General features: G+C 40.2%; 1 protein-coding gene across 3 annotated transcripts in view; it reads left to right on the top strand.

The window, feature by feature from the left end:
• The window catches only part of LOC136428552 (CMP-N-acetylneuraminate-poly-alpha-2,8-sialyltransferase-like), a 60723-nt gene that overhangs the window by 24418 nt on the left and 12731 nt on the right, over positions 1–23574 (top strand). For all 3 annotated transcript variants that reach the window (XM_066418155.1, XM_066418156.1, XM_066418154.1), the window contains 3 exons: positions 12500–12652; positions 22284–22373; positions 22789–22977. In XM_066418155.1, the coding sequence (XP_066274252.1) occupies positions 12522–12652; positions 22284–22373; positions 22789–22977 (410 nt within the window). In that variant the 5' untranslated portion in view covers positions 12500–12521. The remainder of the gene's footprint in view (positions 1–12499; positions 12653–22283; positions 22374–22788; positions 22978–23574) is intronic.

Below are 23574 nucleotides of genomic sequence, written 5' to 3'. Positions count from 1 at the left end.
TTCAGTAACAAGATTACCTTTTGCCATGACATGTAATATATGGATAGATATTGAGAAAGTTTTAATGAAAAATTATAACTTATGATAAAATGTAACCACACTTTTTAGGTATGTGCAGGCCTTTATAATCTATTTTGGTGACTATAGAGTTTTACAACTGGACAAATAGTACAATCGTGAGTAAAAATTTGTGAATGGGAATAGCGAGCCTATCTTCTCAAAATGGGAAAAACTAGACAGGCTACAGGGAGAAGCGACAAAAAAAATTGGTGTGGCCTAACTGTGAATTGAAGTATTTCTGGGGGTCGTATGTTTTATCGCTGGAAAGTACAATGTCACTTGGCTGACATTTGTTCAGCCAGACGTCTCGGAGTATTGAAATGTGACATTTGCACAGCGTTCTGCTGTCACGTCTGGTTAAACGAAAAGACCTTCGTAGTTTACACTTTGTTGGGAAGAACGAACCTTGACATTCGGAATGATTCGGTTAGCATCAGGCATGAAGTTACGTCGTTGCGACTGTGCGATGCGTGCAGTCTGGCATTTTCCGCTCCTGACTCTCGGATGGTACAAATTGAAGCACAATGCAGCGGGGCAACCTTCATGCGTCATATCTTCACGTCTGACGGAACGGGGAATCAACTGAAACGAAGGTTGCTACCTAATGATGCTTGTGCTATCGAATATTTCATGGAGTCGTAGGATCTAATCTGCATGTTTTATGCTGAACTAATTTTAGGTCAACCTTTGAAAATTACTTTTCCCTTTTAGCTTCGGTTACCATAAAGTAAATACAAGCTTGACTAAAATGTGTAGAATTTCGATTAACCCCCAATTTTGTTGTGCAATCCTCTTGAAATCAGAAGGTCTAACGGGATGAAATGTCAGGATAGATTGCTCAACACCCAAACCATATGGTCCCAAGTGTATAGAAATACTTGAATACTTGATCTTGACTAATATAACTGTTATTTTGTAATGTCACAGTTAAAAAAAATGTCAGTTACGGTCTTGATTATTTTTCCTATGTTGTTACGCTGGTGTCCCATAGATCATTCTTCCTTGGAAAATGATGCCGCCCTGACCCCTATAGTAGGGTCAATTGATCGGTGGCCAGGGTTGCTCTGTAGTGCTCTTGGCAGGATCAGATGGCAGGGCGGCAAACCTAGGATGCAAAGAAGAAAATAATCCATGGTAAATACCTAAGCACAAAGTCATTTGTTTCGAAATTTACTCCAAAATCTTAGAATATTGACTTTTAATGCACAAAAACGGATCCTTATCAAATAATCAGGAAAATTTGATAAGTCGTGTCCTTAATACGTCTGCTGAACTTAATGCAGACGCCATATAAATGCAAATTACAGAACATTTGATAGAACGCTAGCCAGCAAACCCACCATATGTTAGATACAGTTAGTTACTGTTGTAAATCCAATTTAATGTGAAGTTAATTTCATTGCATATGGCGGGGCATATAGTCTGAGTCTCTTTGCAGAGGCAGCCAAGTGGGTTGTAAGGGATGTCTGCCTGTGCATGGGGCCAGCTGCTTATCATATGATATTCAGGATGGTATATAATATGCAGACAATACTAAAATTGAAGCCTGCATTTTCTTAAAGATAAAAAAGACAAAAGGAGCTAAAGAGACAAAGAGTGTATGGAATTAGTCCTCTTAGGGCAGAAAGATTTCAAATACAAGACGTCTAGCAAGCATTCCAGGTTTGCCTTAAGCGTCGGAATAAAACCAGTACTGTATTCTAAAATCCGTCCAATTGTGAACTCGTCAATACTATCCAGTATAATTGTTAAGTTGCTATATTCGATAATTCATTGCAATATGATGAAGTGGAATAAAGTATGTGAACAAGTTAGATATCATGTATTCCTTTTTATACATATCATGCAAACCGTAGGTGGAAGCCACATAATATATATGTACATTTTGTATACAGATGTACAACCATATATATATATAAGTGCAAATAACATATTTCAAAAATATCAGATTGAAGATGATATCCCTGAAGTCTTTCCATAAAGCTTTGAATCAATAAGCACTGGTCTGATGAGCCGTATCTTTGATGCATCTTAAGAGTTCTAACTTGCCCGTGGCAGTCATGAACATTCAGGATAGAAGCCGCCAGGGACCAAGATAACCAAATTGAAATCTCTGCTTCGAGATTGATAAGAACAAGCCAGGCAACACCATTGATGGCAGTACTACAGGGAGTGCCTGGCTCTATTACCGTACAAGTCTGCACTGAATCATCGTGAAGCCACAGCTAGCGCGTCGAACAATGCGCGGACGGTCGTTATACAGGAGGTGTGGTTTCTCTATTGTGTCCCTGTAAGTAATACCTCGCCGGTGTAATCTCTTGTGGCTTCGGCGTCCTTTGTTGTCGAATCATTGGTCATATCTTATTGATGCGACTCCAAAAAGCGAGTTGCGGGGTGTGAGGTTTTTGTTTCATTGTCTGGTGAGTTGTTGGGATGATGGATGGGTCCCAGTTGCCCTCCCTATCATGACTTTGTGCTTGTTCTTTTGTCTGATATCAACTTTAAGATGATTTATCGATTGATGATGTGGAAGGCCCTCTTTGCACTGTCACTTATACATCAGGCTTGGATTTGGGATATCTAGCTGAAAAGTTTTGAAAAAAAATCAGTAGAGTACATTTCTTGAAACTGGCTCTATCAAAAAAGAAAACAATCACTAGTACCACTGCTCTATAGTTTTGTAACGTTTTGTGCAGGACTTGTTCATCTTTTCCACTTAAGCTGATTTGCTATGGAAATAATGGGGTTATTTATGGGTGTTACATAAGAACCTGACGTGAGTGGAAGGCAAAAATCTGTTAAAAAGAAATCATCGAAAAGTCACAAAGCCTGTTAGGGGACCAAGGGAGATTGTAAACTCCCCTGGGAAATATCTGGAACAGCCCCTAGCTTGAACTCAGAAGTGTAATTAGGTTGGGGGAAGATTCAGGTCATCACTCTTGGTCAGGTAGAATTTGATTCAGCCAGGAATTTAATAGCGGAATGTGTCCTTATCAAATACCCATTGCAGATCATCGGGTGTGAGTGTTTGTTAAGTGTCTCAAGAAGAGAGACAGAGGGGCAAGCTTAACCTTTAGAAAACCGAAGTAGCCGTTTGGCACCCCATTTTCTATTGGTTACAGAATTAGGGAGCAGGGAGAAGGTTAAGAGGAAAACAAAATCGTGCCAGACAATTTTGAGGGATATGGAATCTTAGATCCACAGTTCTACAAACCGTCATGTTTTTTTTTGGGGGGGGGGGGTGTCCAAGAACTTATTGGATGGGTTTTCAGCGCCTTGGAGAAAAACATGTCTTCAGTAACATAAGTTCGGAAAGAATGGGGAATATGACAGGAGGAAAATAAACATTGTGCAATTATTCTATTTGAAGGAGTTTGTTGCTTGTTAGTAAAATAATCAAATCAGAAATCTAGAAACAGTCCTAATCCTTTTTTTGTCTAAGAATACACCGGATAGTTTTTCAGCACCTTGGAGAAAATCATGGCTAATTTTGATCTTAGTGCAATTGGCTCATTTTGGTTTATCGGGATACCATGATTTAGCCCCTTTTCAGGGTTAATTACCTTCTAAGTTGATAGTATAGGACTATAGGTAACAAATATACATATTGTGCATATGATTCAAAAGTGTTTCACAGAGACTGGGAAAACTGAGTGGAAAAACAATGATGCAGATGACATGCAGTCGACACAAACCCCCAAAATGAACAGTCTTGAACATCTTACTGCTCTCTGAACTGACAAACTATTTTCTGGGTATTTTGAACTGTCTTTCTATGTTGAAATGTATTTGTCTGTGCAGTAAAATGTCCTTGTCTTCCTAGACTGGCTGACTGTGAGTGAGCATAAATATTCATAAAACAGAGACGAGAAATTCTCTCCCAAGACTAGCACTTCTCAGAAATATCCTAACCCTGTTCCTGCATGTGCTATCAAATGTTCCTTCAGTTGGCCTCTATGTTTCCTCTCTTCAAGTGATCAATACTATGTCTTGGGTAACATTAGTTCTCCATCGAGAGACACTCCTCAAGGTGAAGGGGTCGAGTCCGCCCTCCCCAGACATCCTCGGCTTAATTAATAAGGATAAGCCGATACGGCGGGCGGCCCTCCCTGGTCTCCTCCCTGGATCACAAGCAGTTGTGAGCAATATGTTATCAGGTCCCAGAGAGAGATGGGGGGAACAAGATGGTTTGTGTACACACGCACACACACACCAGGTAAGGTTGGGGTTATACGTCTGTATATCATGGCAGTTTATAGTGTAGATCTCAAAGGTACTGCTCTTTTTACTCTTGGGTAATGTTGGATAAGAGATAGCCACCTTTGCAGACTTCTTGGAGCGCGGGCGTTTATTTTGGTGGGGAGCGCTGATTCGTGATTTTCAACAAGGGCCAGGTTCTCTTATGCCGGGAGAGACAGTTTCAGAGCACTGGCATGTATTTGCTTTTTTTTGGGGGGGGGGGGGAAGGGGTCTGCAAAGGAGGCCAGAAAAGAAATGACTCTGAAGAATTGAGGGTAAGGCCACACCAATTGAATTTCTGTAAATGTAGAAATGTTTGCGTTGGTTTTCGCGGCGATCGTTTCACCACAAACTTAAGACCACCGCAAACATTGTCTTGGTTGCTAGTATGTTAAACTTTGTTCCAACATTCAACGTGATCAGGCCAAATATAAGTAGCCTCAAAATCATCTAAAAGCTAAAACAATAAACAGTGTTAAACGGTTAAAAATATGCTGTTCAACTGTCTGGCTCACAGTCACTGACGAAAAGGAGTGGATGCTACTTGAAACGTCTGACCGTTTCCAAAATCATATCCAGTTGCTTGTCAATGAGTAACTATTATTTGGCGTATTTTAGTACCTGGATGTCTAACTTTCACCAATGAATAAACAGTGTCAGTTTATATCTTATTCCGGTTTTGGTCATAACGTTATCATCTTTTCTCCCGTTGGCAAAAAAGTATTGAAATGCCACTGAATCATGGCATTTCATGTTCACAAGAAAGACAGGATCAAGAAAAAAAACAGTGTCTTCTTGCAGCTTGCAAGGAAAAAATGATTTACAGTTTTGCCAAAGTGCGAGTCAGCCTAAAAACTTTATGTATCTTCTCGTAGTTATATGCGATATCTTTCCCTCAGATTTAAAAGCAGTTCCAACTGTGTACTCTAAAGGTCACATCACATAAGATCCCTTTATGGAGCAGTAAAATTGCATCTTACGCCCGAGGCAGAGATGAGACTGAGCCTGACCATAAAGTATGGTAATACCATTAGCCGCGTGCCTCGGTAGCGATACGCCAACAACCCGCTATCGCCCAAATATGGCAGCTGGAAACAGTCCCCCGGACAGCCTGTAACACCACCTTCAAGTTGATAATTTTTTTCATTTACAGTTTTGATAACTGAATGAACGCTATAAGTCTAGATACAAAATGAGGTTCCATATCTTAATAATATACTAATTCCTCATACCTGGGTGTATACTAGGTTTCCTTCGGCAAATTGCTTCCATGAAATATTTCAACTTTGCTGTATTGGGTTAGTATCATTCTAGCACTTACTAGTATAGGGAAGATAATATCGGTGATGAAACTAGTCCGAGAACTTGAACCCTGAACAGTTTGAGCAAATTGCGTGCTGAGGTACCTTGAGGTTGTCGTACTTTGTGTGAGAGCAGGTGGGACTTGAACCAAGGACTGGTAAATCACTTTCGCTTCTATAACAGGTACCTCTCAGGGAACAGTCGTCATTAACCTGATTTATCGTTGCTGGGATTCCATGTGTCAAGTTTTATGGTTACACATGGCTATTGGAGATAATACATCCGGAAGCGTTATACAGTGGTGTAAACATGTTTTATCGCCCAGTGGGAGGGTAAGGTCCCAGGAGTGAGATTCAAACAGCGCTGAGACGCTCTGATTTTTCTGCTTACAGGAAATTCTGCGTAATTTGTAGTCAAAGATACACATTAGACGAAGGGGTGTCTGGGATGATGGAATAGCAATCACTGATATTAGACATCTTTACAAGATAAAAAAGATTGCTTGTTTTCCTTCCAACACCCAAAGGTGATCAGTTACAGATGTATCCTTTCCGTCTTTGTAATGAATTGGGTTTGATGACATTCCTGTAGTTCCTAACAAAAACTAAATTGCAGGATTTAACGGTAGTATCAATTCTTTTAGGCAAGCACAAAATGCTGCCAGTCCAAAAATATTTCACACAGTATTTTCTTTCATCCTGTTTAATTTTACTTTCTCTATTTTCTTTTATTCTATACCAAACAATAAACTCTTCTTTCACATTTTCTTGCAAGACGGTAAAATTTTGCTCTGGGGTTAAAATTAATTCTTTTTGGTAAATATTTCACACTCACAGTATTTTATTTAATTTTATCTACTATGTTATTGTATACCAAATAATAAATTCTTTATTTTTCTGCTTTCACATTTTCTTGGAAGACTTTAAAAACTTAGATTTGCTTGGGTGTTCATTTTGCGCAAGGAGTAAGTTTACAACAAAATTGGTGCAATTTGAGATGGAAAAGAGACGTTGTATGATACTGTCCGTTTTCTGGTATTTTAATGTGAAATTTATGGCATACATTCGCTCATGTTGAAGATTCTTTGTAGGATTTACATGATAATCGCAAACTTTTTTGGGGAGGAAAACAGACGAAAATTGATGCACACACCGATGAACTCTTTTCCGCGAAGTTAAAACCACTGCAAAAAGCTGTTCCATTGTGTGACTGTAGCGCTACTATTGTTTCAAACATGACCTCAAAACCACTGCGAACACTCCATTTTATCCCTACTGCGAAATGAAATCCCCGCAAACATTTCTGCATTTACAGTATTTGATGGCTCTGGAGTTTAAGAACATGAAACATACTCATGGGTTCTTGTACAAGTTCAGGCTTCACGCAGGCTCAACTTGGATGTTACTTGCCGAGGGTTCTCTGGCAGAATGGCCGTAACATTAAGGAAGCCTATTTCTCACATCCCCATATGAAAGAGGGTACACATTTTCCAATGATTTAGAGAACGTTGCAAATGTTCCTCTCACCAAGAGTAATTCACCAGCCAAGTTTAAAGCTTAGCGCCGACGGTGCAATTCTAATGCTATCTCCAGCACCACATTCTCTTAATGACAATGTTAGCTTTCAATGAGCACATAAACAGGGTTTTCAAACTTTACAAGTTATGTCTCGATGCATTGACTTGGCATGAGAACATATATCATGCTAAACACGTTTCAGAAATACAACATTATGGCAAAATTTGTGTTGGGCTATATTCCTCCATTGACTTCTGAGCTTTGTATGATTTATTTTGTCCCTGTACAGGGCATTGAAGGGATCTTTGCGCTAAAAGAATTCGGAGCTAACATGACCAAACTGAGCTACAAGATTTATCAAGATGTAGACTAAATGTGTTACGGTGTCTATGGTCTAGTAGGGCCCAGAACTAAAACTGGATTATGATATAAATCGCACCGTTGGAAAATACACGATTTAGCAGTAGTAGTAGAGTATTTACTGAAGAAGGTTTTCAATAGAGAAGGGACTAACTGACCTTTAAAGTAGATGAAGAATTTTTGAACACTAGGATGAAAAAACACTTGCATTTTATTTTATAAGTTTGATCTGATATCAGTGTGTTTCAAGAACCCCTTTTAGAGCCCATCTTTTGAACAAACTCCTGTCTCAATACCTGAGTGTTTGATCCATGTACTATCTAACAAACTGATACCCAAAAGTTTGTTCATACTCTTATAGTGCCTAGTAACACATAAGGCAACAAGTTTCCTTGCTGTTTCTGTAGCAGGGTACTATTTTTACAGGGAGGGGTTGCTAGTCCTCCCTGTTTAACATGCTGGAGGCATCTCCTCGAACATGGGACTGCCATTTTATGTCCCTTCCAAAGACGGGTGCAGCCCCAACCGAGATGCCCTAGGAATTGAATCCGGGTCCTCCAGTTACTAAGTTGAGGCCAGGAGCTCAACTGCGAGGCTGCTAAAAGGTGAGCTACAGGGACACCCCTCATACCAAGAAGTATGGCACAATTTAGATCGTTATCTGTCCCGGCTAGACAATATAGACACTGTAACCCACTTAGTTTACAAAGACTAATACATCATACTAGAGCTGTGTACCTAAACAAATTTTAGGTACAGGTACAGGTACACGGAGAACCTGTACCTAAACTACTTGTTCAGAAAATGCTAGATTTTCAATAAGGACAAAAGCATGTTTGAACTGGTAAAAACATAATATTTGATTGTGCTAGGTATCATCTTTATGAAAACACAGATGAAAATTTGACTCCAGCCATGCAAATGTGTTATCTGTGCTTTAGAGTGGCTTTTGAGCACTGCCAGGGTAATTTCATAGTAATTTTATCTGTCAAAGTGGCCATCTCCTGAGTCAGGTCCAGTACCGATACAGCAAGGTCAGGTATTTTGGACCTGTACCTAATTGATTGTACCCGGTACTGTATCGGTACACGGTACCGGTACACAGCTCTACATCATACACAGTGCAATCTGCAGGTTTTCTATGTGCACATGATAAATAAGGCCTGTGATCTACTAATATTGTTCTGGAGTTTGCAGAATTTACAGTTATCAAAATAACATTATCCAAGTGGAAGCTCCGCAGCCAAAATATATGGAAGTGACATCCTTAACCTTTAGTTTGCTAAGGTAGCCCTTTGCAATCAAATATATATTTTTGGCTGGGGTAAGCAGCAGGAGGAAGGTAACATGTCTCTCTATAGTTTCTACATATGTTAGATATATTCCTAGGCTACTGTTTGAAAGTAAAAGTTAAACCACATTGTAGTGCTGGAAGGCTGTTCAGCACCAAGGGCAATACATTATCAAAGAAAAAATTTAGGCCACACCAGTGCTGTCTCCGACTTTGAATTTTTTTCCCTCCAACTTAATTTGTCTGAGAGCCCATGTTGTTTAACTGTTGTTAAATCTGTCATTTTAAGACAATACATTCTTATCAATTTCATGTCATTTTTCCCGTTCCGACAAGCAAATTTATGTCCTGGGATGGAGGGATGGGTCCTGGAGACAGCCCTGGACCACACTGATATGATTTGCTTTGTAGATTTGGAGGGTCTAAGAAACAAGGAATTGACTTTATGTGTGTCCCAATGCCAACTCAAGAAAGCATAAAACAGTAGACATATGGAACAACTAAAAATGTCCCTTCAATACTTCAAGAGAAGTCCGCAGTGTTGCGCCCACATATAGACAATCAACTGCGAAATTTACGAAGTAGTGTAATCAGTTACAACAGTAAGTTACGCTGGACCAATTCCTGGTCCACGGGCAAAAGAAACGCGTAGGTGACCCTTTAAAACCCCTGCAGCATAGAAGGGGTCCATAACCAGGACCGTATAATCCGCCCCCACATCCCTCTCTAACTTCCAGCTCCTTCAATCAATGTCTGCCCTTGGGTTACATTTTGAAACTTCTGGGTGGCTGCCAAGTTCAAGTTGACAGCAGGAGCATTCTTGATGAATAGTGCTCATCCTTAAAACTGAAGCAAATAAATTGAGGTGCCGTGTAAGGCCGCATGAAAAGTCACGGTCAGCACTTTTATGGCAAACACCAAATATCCATTTACAAATTAGCCTTCTTTCGTATCGCAAAGCTATCATCTTAGCTTGTGAAATTATTAATGGAATTGTTAAACGTTGCCAGTGACGATTACGCCGGACTGTTAAGCTTTCAACCGTTTTTACGGCATCCCTTGTAGTGTATTAATTATTCATTTTACTTAAAACCGTGATCTTTACGTTTACGTTCTGGAAAGGCATGGTTACGGCAAGTGAAATCTTTCGGGTCGGGCCAAAGTTTGAGTGGATGAAACTACCATGGATGGGAGCGTAATCCGTCAAGCTGTCCCGAGCACAGGTTGGAAGTAACTCGCTACCGTCGAGGGAGAAGCGACGCAGATCCGTTAGAAACTGGAGCTTCCTCTTGTCTCTTCTGGTTAGTCGCGGCTTCCATCATCAGTTACAACTGCGGTTTCGCCCTGGCAGGTAGCTTCCTTCTCACATGTTTGGAGAAGTGTTAGCTGACAGGGGGGGACTTGGGGGGGTAAAAGGGATGGATAGGAGGAATACATGACGGGTCTACCTTGATAGATCTCTATCCTGCAGGGAACATCTAAAAGAGGCGGTTTCACACCCTATTTACTCCATGCCAATGTTTGAAACCAAGCCAACAAGTCAACTCGTCAATTCGTTGAAAATCCGTGAATGGATTGATTGAACGAGAATAATAATAATAAGCAGTATTTGACAAAGAATTATAATTCTTCTAAAGTCCTGGGGGTTTCCAGTATTTGCCAGATGCTTATTGACGTCTTCTGACCCCTGCAACATCCTCTGGTTTCATTCTACAGTTGCGGTCAATGAACTCATGAACGTAATGGCCTTTCGTTAAGCATGCTATTTTCGTGGAACACAAACGAAGTAGGTGGCTATAAATCTTACCTGGTGATCGGTGCAATTGGGATATACCGTAGCTCATACCTAGTGCGCCGACCAGATTACAATGGATGTGCTAGCGAAAGCAGACTAATTTTTCCAAACCACCATTCAGCAAAGTAAACTATTCGTCTATGCCACCAACACTGAGTGTCCCCATTCGTCAGTTCATAATTATGGAAATTTGATTCTGTTAGCGGCATCGGATGACCAAGGCTTTGCACGTGTAATCAATCCCCCTCGGCAGTGGCTCTTAAGGCCATCCTGTAACCGGGGACAATTTCACGAGCAAATGATTAGCATAATTGAAGCAAGGAAACTGACAAGCTGCCAATAGATGCAGCACCTGATCCCCCCCTCCCGTAAGCACGTTACACACCACCAATCAGCTGACACCACACATGTGACTAAGACAGGCGCACAGTAAGTGGTCGCTAGTCTAGATCAGTCTGCCAGCTAGCTTTGGAGAGGAAACCGCTTTGATAACAGGTATGCAATGATATTTCACTCGGAGGGTTGTTTGCCAACCAATCTTTGTGAAGGACTTTATGTAGTGTATAATATGCAAATTATCATACCATGTGATCGTTACAGTAACAAAACCTTTGTAGTAAATGATACTTCTTACAGTCAAACCTGCTCAACAAGACCACTCAGGGGACAGATGGTCTATGTGGTCACTATAGACAGAATTCTTAATGCTTCCGTCAATGGGAAAAATTAAGGGACCACTGACCAAAAAGGGGTCACATTGGCCAGGTGGTTCTTACGTACAGGTTTGACTGTATCATGTAATGGTAAGATTTTGTAGGTTTAAGTCTGTAAATTTGTTATTCATAGCACAATTTTTCTACTTCTCCAAAAGGTCTGAAAATTTGCCAATGATCATCCTCAATAGCTTAAGGTTTGACTACTGTAACATAGTAATTGAATTAGCTGCTCTGTTATTAATCTCATCCAGCTGCTTAGCAGGGGTCCTTTGATTTTGTGGTAATTAAATGTTGTAATAGCCAATCTCACAACCATTTTAATGGCTATGACTATCAAAAGTAGCATATTGATACCCACCTGTAATATCTACTGTGCTCATCTACCATTACAATTGATTTTAATTTTTGTGGACTAGACCTGTCTTGTGCTTTTACAGGTACTACTACGTGGTTGGACGAGGATAGCTTATTATAAGCTCTGTTAAAAACGAACCTCAACCCTAACTTCCAAGAAAGTCCGAACTCAAAGTATGATTATGGTAATCAACCTGAAATTGAAGTCAAGTGAAATAACAGTGATCAAAGGAAAAATTCCAAACAGACCTTGACTATCTCTCAGGAAACTCTAATTATAATGATTTTTCTCAGATTAATACTAACCACCAAAGGGCCACACCAATGCTATTTGTTGTTTTACAGATTTTAAAAACTATCGCTGAATTGAAATATTACCATGGATAACAGAGTCTGAAGGCTGTACCTTAGTGCAAACAGTATCAAAGAGTGAGGTCTAATTTTCTGCTTTTCTCTATCACCTCTGTAGAAGTGCGCAGACGGGGAAAGACATGAAGCGTAAGGCTGTGATGTGACGGCTGCTCCTGCTAGCGGCTTCCTACCATACTGCAGCAGGAACTTCAAAGTTTGAGGTCTAATTTTCTGCTTTTCTCCACAGCCTCTGTAGAAGTGCGCAGGCGGGGAATGACATGAAGCGTAAGGCTGTGATGAGACGACTGCTCCTGCTAGTGGCTTCCTACAGTACTGCAGCGGGAACTTCAAAGTTTGAGGTCTAATTTTCTGCTTTTCTCTCTAACCTCTGTAGAAGTGCGCAGGCGGGGAATGACATAAAGCGTAACGTTGTGATGTGACGGCTGCTCCTGCTGGTGGCTTCCTACTGTACTGCAGAGGTCTAATATTCTGCTTTTCTGTATAACCTCTGCAGAAGTGCGCAGGCGGGGAATGACATGAAGCGTAAGGCTGTGATGCGACGGCTGCTCCTGCTCACCACCTTCATGCTGGTGACCCTGGTGCTGATCCTCCAGCCACACCTCCAACAACACGGGCTGCTCTACAAGACGGCTTCTGTCACATCCAGGTGGGAAACATTCCATTCTCAGGACACAACATACTGTAATTCACTTTATCTTCACAGTAGCAAAATTTCACGGTGCAAAGAAAATGGACATTTTCACTGAACGGTGTCGGCAAGTGATTTACGTAATGGGTGTGTAAAGGAGTCATAAAAAATGACAACAGTTTTTTCACGGTACAGAGGTGACCGTGAAAACTGTGTACATAAAGTTACAGTGAAAGAAACAAGAATTGCAGTACTGTAAATTGATTTAAACTTAATTTTTTTGGCAGTGCATTTCACGGCTGGACAATTCTGTAGTACAGTTGTAATACACTGGAAACAAATATTTGCAAGGAAGAGGTTACTGTGAAAATCAAACAACAGCAAAAAACAACTTACAGGTTAGTGCAGGTAAAATCAATGCAAAGTATTTCTGATTTCTACATGCACCTAGTAACCTTTACCAGTCTTACACTGGGTGAGTAACTAAGTGTATGTGAATTTTTAAACTAACGTAACGGTTCGAGCTTTGATCTCAGAATATGTAGGTCCTGAGTTCGATACCCTGACATTCCCCGATGTTGTGCCCTTGGGAAAGGTTCTGAACATGACTTTCCTGCAACAGTGGAGTGATGCCCATCGAAGCCTCCTGGCTAATCTTTCTGCCAAAAAAAAAAAACGCACACAGATTTGTGGTGCCAAGAATGGCTCATTTGCGACCAAGAACCGTAAATTTCTCGACTCATCTTACATCCTGCAAGTCACCCCCTTGTGAAACGGTTAGAGTCATTGCCCAGTCACCGCTCCCCGAGCGACACCAGATAAGACAAATGACTAATTTCCGGCGGGTCAGGATAATTATAGGAGCAGGTAGGATAGCCTACATGCATATTTATGCATATAGGCGCCGGCTTTGATGGATTCGCAGAGCACACGGTATTACTCAAAACTGCTGTCAGCACTGTTACCGTCTGATCAAATAATAACCATGCTGCCAGGCTTTAGAAGATTGCTACCTCCCTCCTCTCACCCATGGTATGATGGAGCAGTGTAAGATGACTTCAGGGAGATTGATGGGACGATAAAGCGTCTGAAATACTACAGACGGCGGTCTCCTGATCACAGGCTACAAAACTGTCATTTGGTATGTCAAGTGTCATGTACAGGATACAAGATCCTCAACGTTACACATAATAACTTAAACACAGCCGTTGAAAAAATTGTGGGACACAAGCACAAAGTATTTTGTGTTTCTTGAAATCTTTCAATATTAAATGTGTTATGATGATTGATCATACCTTGAGTCCAGTTGAGGGTCAGCAAAAGAAATTTGATTGTCTTGTATATGATTGTGTTGAGGTGGAAGCAGATGTGACATATGTCTGATGTTCCAGTGAACAGCCCTGTAGTGCAATTTTCCCATGATGACATGCACTGCTCTGACTGTTCTAATAAAAAACAGAGTTTTTGAAAGCATTTTTGAAAGGTTTTAGTTCTAAACACTAATGAGTCAGATTATACAGATTATCATTACCGATGTTGCATTTAACAAATTTTCTCAATAAACCGTTTTTAAAAGCAACGAATATAGGTTACACAACAAATAAAGGTGAACTAACTTTAGGAGAAAGACCCATTCAAGACCCATTCAAGACATCTGAAATGAAATCTTAAAGATGGATTAACAAAGTTATTTACGACTCAGATTACAATCATTTTTTTCACCGTCCGTCGGATGTTTGCAAAATGTTTTGAAAGCTAATAAAAACTTATAACATACATGACTGCATGTAAAACAAGAGCCTTCTACCACTTAAAAATTATGACTGTATCTTGTCCGAAACATGAGATATCAAAACCAAAAGTTCCGCTGCAGAACCGTGAAAAGTTGCCAGAGGGTCCAATATTTAATCATGTCTTTCTTTAGCCAACCCCTATAAACAGATCAAATATCATCACGGTATGTCCCAATTGCACCAAATATCAAAGATCTATCCACAACTTCTCCAGTTATACTGTACACAAAACACACAAATTAACTAAATGCAACCGAAAACGTAACCTTCTGAAAACAAGGTCCAGGTAGTTGGATTGTTGGAACACTAAAACTAATCACTACATTAACACATATGCTCAATTCATAATTCCCTTTGGTCTCAAGCCGATATCCTTGAAGCATTGCAGATACATCATACCACTAATGTATTGGAAAGGAGAGAGGAATCTCATCATAGAGTGCCAGGCATTACACTCGGTTTAGACTTAATCAATAGCTCTAATCTATTTTCAATAAGCACATGTAAATGCGTGTAGATCGCGAGATGAACTGTGGGGAGCTGTCTGTATCGAGTGGCTGCCCGACAAATGTTATGGTCTCCCTGTACGGTACAGCTAATCTTTGAGGATTTGTTTGAGGATGGCTCATACTGTTTTTTTGTGTGTGAAACATCACCCAAAATCAATTCGAATTGGGAAAGTTGTCTCACTGTAATTTCCTTGTTTTTCTAGTTAGCGTACTGTTTGTGCTTGATTCCCTCACTCACTTGCGGCTGCTTTCATAGAAAACCAAAGTCATAGCAAGTAAATGATAAAAAATACTTCTGAATCATTAGTTCCAACATCGTCACATGTTTCCAGTGTAAAGCTTTTAGGTGTAGTAAGTTAAGCAAAGAGTTGGGAGGATAATATCAGAAACTGGACAGGCATTAAGTGCCATTAACGGAGAAGAAAACTGGTTGCTAGCTCTTCTGTGGTTCCCAAACGGTCAAATATTTAGACTAAGGGGTACAAAAAGAAGAAGAAGCAAAGAGCATGTTTCAATTCCCCGTTTTCCCCCGAATACTTTAAGTTTGTTAATTGTTCTGTTGCCCAGATACCCTTGGTTCTCCCGTACCAGGACCATGATGATCATGACGGCCCCACTTTCATGCTTCATCACAAAATCAATAGAAAATCTGTTTGCCGGAATAAGATCGCCACGGCAGTGTGCCACCTTCCTAAATAGATTTCAATATCCTGGAATCGGACCAGAATAAAGCAATTTCGCTGCCTCCTAGAGGGGTTGGTGAGGAAGGCGTGTCTGGCATGAGAATGGCGGTTGGCAAAGTGCCCTTTCCGCTAGACAGCGATCGCATGGCGACCTTGCTGCAACCTAGATTGGATTTGTGTAGCCCTTGATTTCATAATTGGAATATAATGCAAAATGTACAAGTTATATTGGAAAGACAACGAAACACACAAAGTGTAAAAGGATTGATTCTATATTCTGTGAAAGTCGTTGAGCGATCTTGTAAAATTCTACGTTGCAGCGCGGTCGCAGCGAGGTCAACGACCTAGTGGAATGGGGTGTAAACTCGGGTCTGCAGGTGTGGATGGTGCCTTTGCCATTACCGCTCACCTTTTAACAGTGTTGATGCCATTAAGGGCCTAAATTCAATTTCAAGGGTCCGTGGGGACGGCGGCCGTAAATTGGCAGGTGGTCAAAGTACAGGACTGTTCTGGAGGGGAGGTTATAATGTTAGAGGAATGATGCCTTGTCCTTGATTAAGAAAGGCAAAGCGCATATATGGGAAAGAATGAAAAGGTTACGAGATGTAGAAAAAATGTACCAAGGAATATATAAGTCAGCCTTTGTGAAGAAGTTGGCTATTCTAAATTAAGAAGAGAAACTGAAACCAGAAATTACCCCAAAATTATGAAAGTACATGTATGATCAAAGAAAGTATGATTAACCCTTTTTTTTGAATGTATGAGTTGGCAGCCAGTGGCTAGTGCTATCTACAATATTTTATAATATATATGCTATTGGATACAGAATCGAGGGGTCACTGGTTCGATTCCTGGCATTCCTTGCTAGATGTTTTGTCATTGGGAAAGGCAGTTTACGAGACTTGTCACTCCACCTAGGTGTAAATTGGTACCTGACTTGTGTGTACACCAAGGTGCTCCCATCAAACGTAACCTTTGAGGATAGGAAAGGTTAAGATTATTAGGTGCATCTGACATTACATGTACCTGGAGCCCTTAGATTATTCCCAGTGGGGTCAAAACCAGAAATCAAATCTACATTGATTCCTCTTATTCGGGTGTCTGCTGCAACAGAGGCTATACACTCAGGGTCTACATTGTACATTTCTATAATTGTCTTCAGAATATTAAGCAAACTAGTGTTCCACGACCTCATACCTTCGCCAAATGATGTTAATGATGTTTTCAAGTGATTTGCATAATTAGCATTTCATTATGTAAATCATCACCTAAGGTATCTACATACCAAAAATCATGACAATCTGTCAACCCTTTTTTTATTTATTCCCTATCAAAATCTTTAAAAAAATGGTCCCTGCACTTCCAAAAAAAGCTGCTAGGTGGCCCAGACAACGACGACAGCATGCAGAACACAAGATATCAAACCCAGAAGTTCTGCTGCAGTACTAGTACCTTAGAAAGGCGCTAGGAGGCCCATTATTGAACTTGACCTTCGTTTTTCCGAAGCCTACCAACGTACCAAACATAAAAAAGATCCGTCTCGAATTACGGTGGAAAAAAACACAGCCACACATTAATAAGCAGCACCGAAAACATATTATCAGTCTTGGCGAAGGTACATTGTAATCATACCCACTAGGAACTGCACTGTTTTAGATTATATCTCCAGCTGAAAGAGCCAGCCTTGCACTTTTACACATCCTTCACCTCCTACACGTTTCCTCATGCATGGCAGTCAATCTGTGAGCCTGAGTGTTTCTGAAGGCCACTTGATGTATTCTCGGAAGGGAAGAGAGTAAAATGGAAATTTCTGCTGGCTCAGCCTCCTCTTTGTGCCTTGCCAGTGAATGATTATCCAGAGAGGCCATCATTAACCACTAGGTTTTTTTTAAAAATTGGCAAATCGCGGGCTGGAGTTTTGCAGGACTCAGCGGTTCCTCCTGCCTAGAAGGGTGGAACCATTAGTTACAAGTTACCCCCCTGACATTAATAAAATGTTATGACCTGATTAGTGAAGACCCTATTGGTTGGTTATCGGTATGTATGAACAAAAGATTGCCGTGTCTGCAAGCAATATTTTCGCAAGAAAAAGTGTCTACAGACAGTAACAAATTCTGCACTGAATAGGATTCAACATCAGAGTAGGAGATTAAAAATTCCTTACCCCAATTCTTTTCACAGATTGATGAGAATTTATTAAATGGTAATTTGATTACAACTTAAAGTATGCGTTGTGCCTCAGATCATGCAGTAATTTTAGTTTAAATTCAAATTTGAAGAGATACTAATAATATCATTCATCACAAGTCGTATCTCTTTTTAATGATATTTTATAATGAAAAGTAAAGAAAGTGAAAAGTAATCTCCAAACCTTTTTAACTCACTGAAGAGCTAATTTTTCCACTGGTCTATAGGGCTAAAGGCTGTATATATATCGTCACGGTGATAGGAAAGACCAAAACAAAACTTCCTTGGAAAGACAGAAAATATGTGACTATTATTGTGCAGTATATACAGATTTATTGTAATGGAGAGATTTCCCTAACACTTTTTAACATAAGCACAATGAACAAGCGGGCCACAGCCGATGTACTTTCAAACCTTTTTCAGTAGTGTGCATTAATAGTCGAATAACTGCCAATATTCAAACTTCCAAGATTTAGTAAAAAGCCCCCTCTCACTGGACCCGCGGCATGCTGGCGTCGTCGCTGCGGCCAATCAAATTGACAAAGCACTCAATGAATTTCATAGACAAAAGACGAATCTTTTTAAGCTTTGTGTGTTTTGTTGTCTTTTTGGTCATACTTGTACGTTTTGAATGATATTCCCATTACAAAGTCATGGGTAACACAATCCAGTTCAGGATGCAGCGACGACGCCAGCGTGCCGCGGGTCCAGTGAGAGGGGGGCTTTAGTACTGTCAGAGTTCAGCTTACTCTTAGACCGCACAAGAAAACCTGGACCACAGCGCACATTTTCTTGCTGTCCAGTGTCCAAAAGCAATATTGACCACTTGACATCTGGAATTTTCCGCTAACGAACCTACCATTACCAGACATGAGTAGAAGAGGCCAGGGAATCGGACAGTAATGGCAAAGTTATGTACGCAGTAAGCAGCTGCCAAGTGCTCTATCAGGACTTGGCACTGAGTGCACTTACCAATGCCGTACGGCACTTGTTTATCCAAGTCACCATGCCCACAGTCTACTTTAAAGGTAGCCCAAGCAATACTGTAAATGCATTTAAGTTCGTGTGTTTTTCATTTCGCGTGTTAGTGTTAGTAAATGTCATTACAATAACGATTTTAGCGTTTCTTACATTTCCATTTTTGGTCCCTAATATTGCTTTGGTTGCCTTTAAGTCTAGCCTGGGTGCCATCTGATTACTACCGGGCCCCTATACTTGCTGCCCTGATTTCTTCAGGGCAGCCATGGCCAGTGCAGGAGCCCCAGTAGTAATGGGATGGCACCCAGGCTACTTTAAGTCCAGTTGGTACAAATGGAAGTTATCTCTGGTGAAAGAGCTTCTTCGTGTTGTACAAAGTCATGTACTTTATCTTCTATAATCCCAGTGGAAATGATGTGTCAGCTGAAAATTGATTAAATGGGCTATAGGCTGTGTTCATATGGTGCCTTTGTGTACTTGACAGAATGGGCGCATGATGAACATTGGAAAGGGCTCTGTGTACATGTAACGCACGGCTATTGATCTGTATTTCAGCTAACTTTGCTTCATCATGAGAAACTCTCTTAATGTCCACCAAGGGACTGGGATGCTCGTATTGGGCCATGTTGATTCGGTCATGTGGATGACATCGGTGCGCGCATCAATTTGAATCCGTTTCCATTAGAAAATCGTACAATGCAGATGCAAAATGAGCAACTGTATGCCGTAAATTGCAAAAAGTATGGGAAAATGGACATTTATGTTGAAAGTCAATTCCAAAGTCAAAGAAGAAAATGTGAAAGAACAAAAATAAAGAATCTAATAGTATATAATGTTCGGTATATATACCGTACTCTGTGCACATGTGTGTAGTCATTTGTTCAACCTTCCTGACTTAGACTCATAATCAAGGCAACTATTTTTGCCAAACTTTTTTTTTCACATGCATCAGTTTTGGGGTTCCGAGAGGATGTCATCCATATACTCAAAGCAACATGGCCTATAGTTAAGTACTCAGCTATCTAAATATCTGCCCACAAGTTTGGTTTCCTTTCCGAATTGCATGAAATAGGAAGTGTCTGTAGCGGTAGAAATCAATAGTTTTATGTCACCCAAAAGAACAAGGGAGGTGTCAGTGGAGCCAGAAGCAATTTCTGTTGTAGGGCTTCACAGTCTCATGGCACTGCTTGATATATCCGACTGTAATAGCTAAACTCAAAGAAGTGCCGCAGTCTTTTATACTTTAAAGTCTTCAAGATGTCTGTTGTACCACGGAGACCTTGATTGCTTTTTTGTGGTAACCGTTATATTTGCTCCAATTCCTTATATAGGGGTGCTTATTATTCATACAAATTTTACCAAATTCATACAGAGTTTTACGGAATGCAGGCTAATTTTTCGGAATTCATACGATCCACGACTAAGAAACAAACAAACTTTATGGAACTCATATTAAGTTCATTATGATCCCTTACTAAGAAATTATGAGTTTTACTAGTAGTAAGGATTGTATGTATTCTGTAAAGCTCGAATTAATTCCTAAAAAATTTGTATGTTTCTTAGTTACTGTTAGTGGATTGTATGTATTTCATAAAATTGTATGTTCCTTAGTAAGCAATCGTAATACTATGTATTCCATGAAAATTGTATGAATTCCTCAAAATTTGTATCTGTATCTGTATCTGTATAGCCAGTATAACCGCCCTTCGGTGTAACACACCAGCTGAGTATGAATACTTACTAATAGGCACCTGTGTTATAATAAGAGTCTACCATTTTAGACTGCAATATTTCTTTAACGCTCCCTCATGATAAATTGCTTTGCTTCTCTCCTAGGGCAAAATCACACTTAACCTTTTTTGGTTAGAGGGCTGTAATGGGTGGGGGCATCAGTCATGAGATTAGTTTTCTATGACAGGGTCATTTCCAAATGAGAAAATCAGTCATCTAAATGTATTCAACACTGACCTATATTTGACACTGACCTAAAACTGTCAATCAAGACGTATTCATGTTTAGGTATTAGAATATTTAATGGTATACCAGTCTTCAATATAGTGTTATAGTCCAATAGCAGTCCAAACACATACATGGGAAAATGTTATCGGGTATCTCTTTTGTTTGGCCAAAATATGGTTTGAAAATATATCACTTGATAGTAGTATTGAGCCTGAATTACCTCTTGACAGTGAAGAGCATCATCCTTTAACAGGTCTAGAAATTCTTTTTTGTTTGTTTTGGTTACTTGCAACATTGCAAGCTAGAAAAAGGTACTTAACATTTGTGAATTGAGTCTACAATAGACTGACATGATGGCCACATCAAACTGGTAGAATACAACAGGAATCGTGAACTGCATATCTTCACAGTGGCCTTAATATGTAACTACCGGTATACTTGACTTGTAAGTCCTGATCCTGAATTTATCAAGCCTGCAAAATTGAAACTTGTTCTCATTTTTCTTGCAATCTTCAATCCCTTGTCCCAAACTTCAAGTGGGTATTTGGAGCACAGTTTGATATAAAGCCATATCGATAAACGCTGTCACCCCAACACATGCTACTCCACTCAGTGCCTTAATGGCCGACAAAGGTCGCCCGTAAATTTGGAACTGCAGATTACGTGTGTTCTAATCACGGAGATACGTTTATGGGATGTTTGGGAGCACGCCTCTGGGATTTGGCTGACCCTGACCTAGCCCTTGCGTGTATGTATTTACTACATGTTGTTCATTAGTTTTGCACCTTTGCTGACCCCCTGTAGTTTGCCCCAGTTCTAGCTGTCTCTCTATATAGGGCTGTGTACCTACACATAACACCAGGTTCAATAAAGTTCAAATCCGTGTGCGCAAACAGTTTTTTTTACCATGATACTGTAAATCGTACAAAGCAACTGCAAACTGATCAAATATATGCCATTAATTTTAAAGAAATTATTGGAAAATGACACTGTTAAATGTTGTAGAATGCCAAAATCAATTCCAAAGTCAAAGATTTAAAGAAATGAAAAATCTATTATTCGCCATACCATACTCTGTGTTTAGATCTAGTCATTAAGCTCATTTGTTCAACCTTCCTGACCACGTAGATTTCATGATTAATTTTTTTTTGCCAAAACATTATTCTATTTGCATGCTCGTATCAGTTTTGGGGTTCCCAGAGGATGTCATCCATATAATCAAATCAACTTGGCCTAATGGTTAAACGTTTTGCAAGCCTTTGTTAAGTCAGAATCACACAATACAGGTTAACAAGTCTGTTTGAAGATCAAAGAAAATTCTGAAAACGCTACCTTGAGTGGATGCCCCTTCAGCACCAAGGAGATGGCAAAAGCTTTTAAAGTTTTAACTGCTTTTTAATAACTGTTCCACATATTTTGAGAGTTGTGTGTAGTTTTTTTGGAAAGAAGAATGTATGCATACAGGAATGCCCTGATCAAACTGTATTATCCTTTGAAACCAAGATTGAATGTTCTGTTTTTCTTTCTTTCTCACTTGTAGTCCTCCTCCTTCAAAGTCGGAACTCCAGGGAAACTTCTCGGCCGTTGCCATACCAACAGGACACGCCCTGGTACAGCCTGAGCTGAAGAGGTAGGATTGTTGTTTCATTGCTTTCTTATTTGGTCTTCAGTGACATTAATGGCCTTGTGGTTAGGCTAGTGGACACAGCCATGTGTTTGATTTCTGGCATCCCTGGCTAGTTGTAGTGACAATGGTGAAGACATGTTACAGAACTTTCTTAAATACACCCAGCCCCTGGTGTAAACAGTAACCTGGCTTCAGTTGGGGATGTAAAAGGGAGAAGGATGAGCTCTGCATTCCAATGCCATGCCCAAGACACAGTTGATTAACAATCCATTGTGCCTGTATATATACAATGTACAGCCTCGAAAGGCTATAGGACCTGTTATAAATATACTAATTGCAGCTTTTTTGCCAACCATAATGTGTTGTGGTCTAAATAATGATGCCATAATGATGATTAATCTAATTTATAATTTTGAAGGCATAACCCTTTCAACCCGGACGAACGTCCCCGAACGTTGCTGCTCAGCAAGACTGTTCTGAAACCGCCGAGCAACCGAACCAACCTGACCCAGGCCGACGTGGCCGGACCGCTGCGCACCAGGTTTCAGGAGAGGATAGTGGACGCCAAACAGTGGAGCTGGAACAGGACGGCCATGTTGGAGATGAGGTACTGTAAATGCATTTATTTTGCGCTGAGAGGAAAATGGAGTGTTCACGGTGGTTTTCAGTTCGCGACAGCGCTATAGTCACAAACTGCTACTGTAACAGTATTGGACAAAAATGTTTGTGGTTACTGTAGTTTTAAGTTTGCGGGGAAACGGTCGCCGCGAAAACCCCCAAACATAAAGCCACCATGAACATTTCTGCATTTACAGTAATGCATATATAGTCTGTGTAACACAAACTCTCGGTGTCAGGGCAGAGACAGCCCTGTGTTCCAACACTATGTTCTGCCCCCCTTATGTTCCGACACGCAAATGTTCTGACTCGTCTATGTTCGAATATCTGTTAGGGAACATAGGGGTGTCGATATACATGTAGGCTTGTAGACATAACGGGATCAGGGGCTCCAACATAAGACGTCCCCTAACATAAGACAAATTTTTCATTGAATGCCATATGTAGCAGAACAACTAAGCTTAAAAAATATATTTCTAACTGGGAGCAAAGTCAAAGAAGATATTAAAGAAGAATTCATCATCAAATGATGATATACAACATATTCTTAAATTTCATAAAGAAAGCACTTTTTTCTTGCATCATC

Source organism: Branchiostoma lanceolatum, chromosome 2 (genome assembly GCF_035083965.1).
Source record: "Branchiostoma lanceolatum isolate klBraLanc5 chromosome 2, klBraLanc5.hap2, whole genome shotgun sequence".
Taxonomy (NCBI): Eukaryota; Metazoa; Chordata; class Leptocardii; order Amphioxiformes; family Branchiostomatidae; genus Branchiostoma; species Branchiostoma lanceolatum.
Note: the sequence above shows the minus strand (reverse complement) of the source record. Positions and strands in the feature narration are given on the sequence as shown.